The sequence below is a fragment of the Bombus impatiens genome, unplaced genomic scaffold (genome assembly GCF_000188095.3).
Source record: "Bombus impatiens unplaced genomic scaffold, BIMP_2.2 scf_1445, whole genome shotgun sequence".
NCBI classification, from domain to species: Eukaryota; Metazoa; Arthropoda; class Insecta; order Hymenoptera; family Apidae; genus Bombus; species Bombus impatiens.
In genome coordinates, this window is record NT_177864.1 from 195,160 (window position 1) to 204,069 (window position 8,910).

General features: G+C 44.6%; 2 protein-coding genes across 4 annotated transcripts in view; one reads left to right on the forward strand and one right to left on the reverse strand.

The window, feature by feature from the left end:
• Nucleotides 1-5,814, reverse strand: part of LOC100749184 (cytosolic carboxypeptidase 6) — a 7,813-nt gene extending 1,999 nt beyond the window's left edge. Inside the window, exons 1-7 of one of the 2 annotated variants that reach the window (XM_012392550.3) lie at nucleotides 5,680-5,814; nucleotides 2,668-3,032; nucleotides 2,164-2,600; nucleotides 1,897-2,100; nucleotides 1,553-1,776; nucleotides 273-468; nucleotides 11-44 (exon numbers count right to left, since the gene is read on the reverse strand). In XM_012392550.3, the coding sequence (XP_012247973.2) occupies nucleotides 11-44; nucleotides 273-468; nucleotides 1,553-1,776; nucleotides 1,897-2,100; nucleotides 2,164-2,600; nucleotides 2,668-3,032; nucleotides 5,680-5,701 (1,482 nt within the window). In that variant the 5' untranslated portion in view covers nucleotides 5,702-5,814. Of the gene's footprint in view, nucleotides 1-10; nucleotides 45-272; nucleotides 469-1,552; nucleotides 1,777-1,896; nucleotides 2,101-2,163; nucleotides 2,601-2,667; nucleotides 3,033-3,167; nucleotides 4,616-5,679 lie in introns of those variants that run through there. The other variant, XM_033324029.1, reaches the window with a different exon arrangement.
• Nucleotides 1-8,910, forward strand: part of LOC100749305 (ELAV-like protein 2) — a 39,901-nt gene that overhangs the window by 4,662 nt on the left and 26,329 nt on the right. The window lies entirely within an intron of this gene.

The following is an 8,910-nucleotide window of genomic DNA, read 5'->3' on the forward strand; positions in this document are numbered from 1 at the left end:
GGTAACCGCCGCTCGCGGCCATCTCTGTCTCCTCTTGAAAGTACCTGACGATCACGGCCATGCGGATTTCATCATCCAACTTGTTCATTTTCATTCTATCCTGATTCTTAAACCACAACTATTAACTCGTAGAATGAAATTATTTTATCTTTATATAGTAGATTTTACGTAGCTATTTCTATTAAGAAGAGATTGAGAGTTTTCTTAAAATAGTAGCAGAGTAAAGAAGAGACGTATGAATTTCTATAACAAAGTAATGGCAGTGAAATTACTCGTGAATACTGGCCAGATGTATAGGCGCAGGTTTCCTGGATGTCTTCGGTCTAGGTTCTCTAAGAATTCGACGCCTTGTTCGTGATTGTCGCGATCGTTTGGCGGATGGTTGATCGGGAAGACCGGCGGGTATGATGCCCATCAGTTTGTAATATTCTAGGAATACACGGGCCAGATTGCGGCCTAATCTATAATCTGTGATTTAATTGGCAAGTCAAGATAGTTGATTCATCGCATCGTAGCACGGGCCTACGTTAAGTACCGGATGATCGATTGGCATCCAAACTTTTTAACGCAAAGCTTTCGCTTTAATTGATCGCGTTATAAATTATTCAATAGTACTTTGCTTAATTTCCCTCGAAAAACACGGAACGAAGCGAAATAACCGTGCGGCTTAACAGCTGTTTCGTTTGGAATGCTCTCAAGACGGTTTGCCTTCCGAGTGATTAATTACCATTTCCAAGATTGTGGCAATATAAAGTTAGTTTGGTTACCTAGTTACCAACTGAACTATCGGGTTAACACACTTGAACAGTTTCGTTTAAACATATGTCGGAGATGAAAGAACATCGGGATTTTCCGCCCGGAATGTTGGGAAAATCCCAATACCCTAGTCCAGACATTTACTATAGCTGCATTTAAGTAATAAAAATAAGAAATAGTTTTAATGTTCCAATCTGACTTTATGACGATGAGTTCGGTCTCTAAGTGACATAGCGGGTCATTAGACGTAGCCACGGTCACGGGAGGGACGTGTACCTGACGGAGGTATGAAATGATTATATGGCTCTCCTTAAAAACAAAGATTGACCCGAGAAGTACAGGGTATATAAGGGCAGTTTCTTTTGGATTACGGAGAGTTAGTTTGTTAGTTAGTCGTTGGACGAATTGCTGATTGAGTTATCGAGAAATTACCCGAATCGAGTATTACGTTGATACTTGTCCTCCCGTGGACCGTGGATTCGTCATCGAACCTGAATTCGTTGTCACCATCATCTCGACCATCCTATCGCCATAACTCATAGCCTCTTGTAGTACCCCCATTTGTACCGATAAATCTACATCCGCGACGGTAAAGTAAGTAAAGGTTTATCGAACGCCCCAAAATGCCAACTTCACTCCGACACATATATAGATTATTCTAGATTTGTGAAACATTCTGTTGCAAGAATTCCAAAGACAGACGCTACTGGAGAATTTTAAGCGAAACAAATGCTCGTACACAAGTAGAAAATAATTCACGTATCTACGGAAAATAAATACAGATATCAAAGGATACATCCTTCCTCGGTGTACGGAAATATTCCAGGCGTGGATTTCCTATTGTATCCGAACATCGATACCTCGATGCTGTAGCAGTTTACATGTTCCTTGAGAATGGAACACAGATAACGACGCGCGGTCCCAGCCTTATGGGGATCCTGATTGTACATCGTGTTCCCTATTTCATAGTCTTCGGCGTGTTGCGCTAACAACTTTGGTAACACGATGTGCCTCTCGTACCTGAGAGGCTGGCAGCCGTTGATTAGATAGTGTCATTTGGAAACGGAAGGATCTTATTTTCTTTACGAATATCTCGAGGAAATTTCTTTAGGAGAAAAAAGAAAAAACGGTTAGAGATACCTGTACACGTCGTCGTAGGTGTTTCCATAAACGAAAAGTCCCGTAGCATTGGTATGAGCGTGCAAATCAAGTACGCAGTCCAATGGTGTACGGGAACTCTTATCGAGGTTCTTCAACATCGGTTTGATCGCTACCAGAGCAGGATGCAGCCAATCGGAGATTTTGTTCCACGAACGATTCAAGTCTGCTCCCATCAGAGTAGATCTTTAACAAGAGAACATTCCGTCGCTCGTTTGTTTCTCGTTTGGCAGAGAATTCTCTATTTACCTATAATTGCCAAGAAAAACGCCGTCAGGGTTTAGCATCGGCACTATCTTGAAAACGACGTAATTCCTCAACACTTGGGCGATGGGGTGGGAACTGACCAGAAAGTCCATTAGACCTTGGCAAACGAAGGAAGAGGGTGACTCGCCTGGATGTACTCTGGCAAGAACGACCACCACCCTCCTTGAATGATCTTGAGAGTCTTCCAGATTTGAAGTTATCGTGACCAATTCGATTTTCCTCTTTTGTATCGACGTGGCTAAGGTTTCCCTCTTCGTACACGTTAACCTGGTGCAGAGATTATCCAGATGTGCCAGATAGCGACTGTACGAGTATGGATAGGTCAAAGCAAATTGATACACATCTTCTTCACGGTCGAAGGAAAAGGCGAAACTGAGGACGTAGTGGTTTTGATGTTGCGCCGATTTGTAGTAAAATACCTAGAGGAAAGTTTCGTGGAATATCTTTCGATATTGGTTTCATCGTTTTCTGTAGACGGCAACTCACTTGGTCTCTGGGAATCCTTTGCCATTTTGGTTTACTGCTGCTCTTCACCAAAGGCGTCATTCCGTTTCGAAACAGATTTGCGCTCTTCGATATGTTAACTATGTTAAAGACCACTCGTTGATCCGCTTTCACGTTGTCCACGGTGAAGTTGAACCACAGGCGAAGTCGCGGATTGCAGATATCAGGCCTGATGAACAGATCGTACTCGAATTCTGAGATAAGGTCCACCCTGCCCAAGTTACCGGTCTCGAACGAGGCATCGAAACAAATGTGTCCTTTCTTCGCCTTTCCGCTGTGTCCCGGTGGTCGCATTATCATTTTGTTCACGTTTCCCATACCTCCTTCTGTATCACTGTCCTCGCTCTCTGCACAGTCAAACGTCTGTTTGTAGTTCTCAACATCCTCGTAATTTGTTAAAAACGTTTTCAATCAAGCGCAATTAAGTAACAAAAAAGAAAAGAATTAATCGAAACGAAATATAAACAAAAAAAGGATCGAACCAGCTCTTTGATAGAGGCTGGTATGTTCCAACGGATCTCGACCCTCCCCGTGAGCCATTCCGAAAGAGGAAACGCGCTGATCCACTAGGCAGAAGACGTGGCAACAGACTGACTTTCCTCTGGGTCTAAACTACCTTTTATGGCGGGTGTTACCACCTACGTGGATAAAGGCTGTAACACCGATCGTGCCGTTGGATCAGCACGTTACGGTTAATTCTCGTGTCGGTTCTCGTGCGAGGAATCTCTCGTGTGGCCTAGGTTCGTGATTTCGCGCGGTTCAATCGAGCAAGATTGGCGGGAATTCGCGTGGCTGCCACGCGTCAAAGATCCCACAGGATCGACAGAGCAGGCTTTAACGAAACGGACAAAGTCGTTTGCGGTCACGAGAAGCTAGTTGATCGAAATCTAGACGAAGAAAAGAGGCTACAATTTACTTTTGGTGCTCGGTAAATTCGGTTCGTTGATATCTATTTCTAAATCCGATCTTCGTATCCTTTCGTAATCTCGCGCTCGTGGGAACGAACGAAGGTGGCGAGTGAGAGCGCTGTTGCTCTTGGTCACGAAACGCCGGAATTTGAAATTGAGCGATGAACTTTACTTTTCAACCCTGCGGAGGTCGTGAATCATGTACGAGAGAGATCATGTACGAAATATTTTTCACATTTCTCGTGTTTTTGTATAGTATTTATATATAAAAATTGAAATAGCAGCATAGATTAAAGTCACCTTTGTATCATCTGTATCTCTCAGGGACTGTGTTTAAGTCTGTTCTAATACGAAACTTTTAAGACCATCCCCCACGGATTTAAACGGCTTCTTAGCTTTCATTCTTTTAATCTATCTGATAGTTTTCCACGTATCTAGTTCATTATAACGTTCTGGATCTATTCTTTCTCGCGGATTAACGATTCGAAGAAGCGAAGAGATTATATTAGGACTGGCGAGATCGACGTGGCGCGTGCTCGAAGAAGTAAGAAACAGAGACAGGAACGTCCACGTCACGTCTTCGACAAACCACGTCGTGGTGTCTCAAGTCTAGCTGCTCCGTTCTGTCATGCATTGTTCTTTGCCCGATGGGTGCATAGCGTGTCGCGTGCGGATTTCTAAATCAGGCTTGTTCGATATCTATTTCCATGCGGTTCGTACGATGCCCGTAAGTGACACATCCACCAGCTAAAACCTACGCGTCTATAGCCTGGAAGGAACGAAAGCACGAAGAAAAAGGGAAATTAAACTCAGTCGGTTAGGCTATAGCGGTTTTCCGTTGAGATTGCACAATTCTCTTATCAATTATTCATCGATTGACGCAAAACCTGACCATTATACCACGAGTCACGTGAACTTAGCCAGTCAATGCTAGTGACCGACAGTGACTCGTTTCTCGTTCGATCAGATTTGATAGAAGCGTGGAAAATCGTACGAAGTCTCGTCCCGTAGAGTTTCCTCGATTTACGACCATTTAAATTTAGTGTTAGGTATTTTTCTTCTTGAAAGGCTGGACAACGACAAAGGTTGATAGCTTGGCATTAGTGGCAACACTTTATCCACGACGGGACAAGCTTCCACCTCCGGGAAACGTTCTACAATTTGCCCAGGCAAATGTCTGCGGTGTGTTGTCTCGCCTCGGTTACGGCTGTGGAAGCAAGAGGGGAAAAAAGAGAAAATTCCTGGGAAATTGGAGGGAAAAAAGGTCTGAGGACACTCTGGAGCTGACGGTTGGGAAGAGCAATTAAAAGTGGGACAAAGAGGCTGGACAGAAAAGCACGGAACAATCAAGGGGACGGCAAGGGTGGCTGGAGGATAGAGAGGGAGAGGATACACTGTGATACGCACCGCTGAACTCATACTAAATCTTCAACAGTTCCGGCTACGAGGGAAAAAAAAGGAAAAGCAGCCTCGGTCGTTATATTTTTTCTCCTCGACACGGTTTCCCTGGATCGCGATCTACATCGAACGAAATTAGAAGAATCCAACTATAAGAGGCATCCTTCTACTTTATTCGTTATTCCGTGACGCGGAAAACGGAAGTTAGGTCAAGAGAGAAAGAGAAAAAGGCGACCAGAGCGGTAATAATAGCTGGGAACAGGGAAGGATATGGCAGCTTCGAGTCACAAAGGGAAAGTCACCCCTCGCACATGGAAAACCGACCGAGAAAGTGTTGCTCTGCGGTGAATTTTGCGATCTATATGTTATATCACGAGGCGAACTGGTCTCCAAAGAGGAACACCTGCCAAATGTCAGAGGGCAATAAGCATCGAGCTAGCGTTGATCCTCGCGTGACTGCTCCTTGAGTCGGCGATTCGGTCGGCTTGACGGATCACAGAAGATCTATCGGGAAACGACGTCGAAATATAGAAGCACACGTTCATAGACAAAATGTTTCTCTCTCGTGTAGAGGTGCGATCACGCAGATAGACGATGTGGCATGTGTTACGTGCTCGCGTTTCAGTCACGGAACGGTTTCTAGCTTGTTACGAACAATTCTCGAAGACGGATCGAGCATAGTACGTACCAGTTTCCTCAACGTCGGACATATCGAGAGCGGAGTTTGACTTGTCCCGAACTGGTCCACACGAGGCTCAACTTCTCATCGACTGGACGATACTAACGGCGGATCCACGCGCCTGGTTTCCTTGGTTTGTTGAATCGATAGATGTCCCTGCTGCCATTTCTTTTCGTTTTTGCCTTCAACCATGAAATTTTCTGTGTCTCGCGTGACTGTCCCTTGGCTATACGTATAGAGTTTCGACGAAAGTTCGTAGAACTAACGCAACTTCCAACGAGACGGTCGTACGGCCGAAATATAAGGAAAATCATAACCGTGCTTTGTAACGCGTGGTATTTTGTTTTGCTTGGATAAAAGCTAAAGATCTGACCCCTGAAACACAATCTATCAACCTATAACAGGAAGATCGGTCGTTTCTGTGGTAAATATTTGCGCAAGAATGTGTCCTTCTTTCTACGTACTCGATGTAACATGCTGAGTGGGGAAAGATTTTTAAGAACACGTTCGGGATACACGAGCCGCATAGAATATCGAACAATGAATAATTCGTCCTTTATAATATGGAAGATTCACAATTTCGAAATAACGAGTTTGGCACGCGTTTGATACGCGACTGGAAGCTACGTAATCCGCATGCATAACCCTGGCTCGATTATCAGGCTACGGGGGGACGCACGGATTCAGCCTCCGATGCACGTGTGCAGCCTCGTTCCCGGGTCCACGCAACCCGCTCCGTGCAACATGCAAAGTGAGCTTAAGTCACGCATATTTATTGTTTGGCCAAGCACCCGGATGAGCAAGCGCAAATATGGCGTGTCACCGGGAGAAGGGATGCAGTTATGAAAACTTGCTGTTGCCTCTGAAAAGATACATTCCCGAATAGTTGGTTCAATGCTCCAACAACGCGTAACTATGTTAACTACCTGCGTCCATTAATCGATGAACCCGCATAATTCCTGGACACCGCTCGTCCTACGAACTATTTCCACTAGCTCGAACCACGCTGGTAAAACTCGCGTAAAACTATCCAAAAGTGGTTTCGAAATTGCTGGTTAAACAGAAGTTTGGTAGAATTTCACGGTCTAGTTGTGGAGATTACTTCTATAGAATGAAGGATTATTGGATTCCCAAGGTATTTCTACCCTAACCGCGACAAAAAAACGACTCCATTAAGGAACGAGAAGTGGTTATAATTCTGAAGGGATATAAACTCCTTCTCTCGCGATCCTTAGGATAAGAAAACACTCTCTAAAGGGAGCGCTACGTATAATAAGAACATCTTGGGTTCTAACGGTAGTCGAATGGATTTTGTAATTCATCTGGATAGAACCGTATCCATCGATCGTCGGGCAGAGGATCAGGAGCGTAAAGAGTTGGGAATTTGAAGATTGGAGAGTCGCGGTCCGGGCAAGATTCGCATCGGTGGTAGGTGCATGTACGTGTGTTTGTTCGGCTGGTGAATGTCCTCCGTTCCTGGGCTTTGGCTGGGACTTCCTGGTGAACCCTTCCTTCACCCTCGTCCCTCTCTGTTCCCCGAGTTGTTCGCAGCCGAGCTCTGTGCAACGTGGAGGGAGAGAAACGAGGAGAAAGAGAGAGCCGGTGCAAGTGTAGGAGAGAGAGTGAATAACTAGGAGAACGCAAGAGATCGATATTCGAAACCCCTGTGCCGTTGGGCACCGAGCTCCTCTTGCCACCCCACGCCCAATGGCGTAGCAAGAGGGGGCAATTGGGCTAGGTACTGCCTGTTCCCAGGATACTCAACAAACGGAAGTTTGGGACAAAGAGGAGGAGCGTTATAAATTGCCCGAGACGGGATTCGGGATTTACGCGGTGCTACCGTCTGCCCCATCCCTGTCTGGCTGCATTTTTTTAACGTCGTCGTTTTCATCGAACATCCAGACTATATTTTGACGGATAATTTCAATTTTCCTATTATCACGTCGGATTTAATATCTGGTATTACGATACGGCTGGATGTTATCTTTTGTTTCGTGCGAATGGAGATAACCGGAGTATGGAACTATCTTGTTTCGACAGTAAAATGGTAATTTCAGTTGATAGAAGCTATTTATATGATGATTTTTAGAGGCACAAGTCAAAATTGTGATATTCTGATTTAAATTCAAATCTAATACATATACTTTCGTTTTCTTCGAGCATCTATTTACAGGGTACGATGGAATAGATTTGTACAGGCTACGCCGTTGCCCGTGTCTGTCCTCGTATGCATGCTATTTACCATTAGATTATCATCCCCTCATTTTTTCGTCTTTCCCCCTATCTGGCTCCGTTTGTGCTTTCTTTCGACCCCTCCTGGGCAGCTCTTTTCTCAGCGTGACTTTTTCATCCGCGTATCTTGCATCTCGCGTTGCGAATGTAACAGGCGGCAACGAGCAAACCAATTATTTCCGCCGTGATGATCGACTCACGTTTGTAATTTCGAGGCCGAGTCATTAGCGAGCCCTCTTTGCAGAGCGTTCGTTAACATTGACGCCGTTCGAGTAATAACGTGGAAATGATATTCACGTCGGCTCGCGTACTTTTTATCCTATCGATCGATACTTTCCTCGTTTGTACTCGATCACAGATAAGATAATCGTCGATCAAGTGCAGACTATGATTTTACTCGTTTACGCACATGTTGAAGAGGCAGACGTTTATAAATTACGTGGTCGACGTGATTGTTCTTATCCGAATAGAATTGCATTCGAAAATTTACTGTTTCGTATATTTGCCGTTACTATAAGGGGATCAGGAAAAGTGGGGTGCTATTTTTAACTAACAAAAGTTTCGATAGGAAATGCGTAATTCGATTTTTTTTCTTTGTTAACGTTTCATTAGCGCTGCATCGTCGTATTGTGTGATTTACCGATGCCCGAGGCACGTGGACCCATTTACGCAGCACGTGTCCTCTCAAGATTCCGCTAGGGATAGCGTTACAATATTCCGTGATGAATGCACCTCCTCCAGGTAGCTAGGGCTCCGACAAAAAAGGGGCTCTTGATTCAATTCGGAGCCTGTAATATCTTGTGCCTACAACGAAAAAGGGGAAAGGAAAAAAAGAAGTGACGAGAGACAGCAGCAAAGGGGACGAGACGCAAGGGACAAAAGTCGAGAAGTTAAAGCGATTATATTCAACGAGGGAAAAAGAACGAATCGGACGAATCATCGGATTTTGAATATCGGTTCGAGTTTAACTTTCTGGAAAATTTGGTCGATGTCCGTGCACGTTAAAAA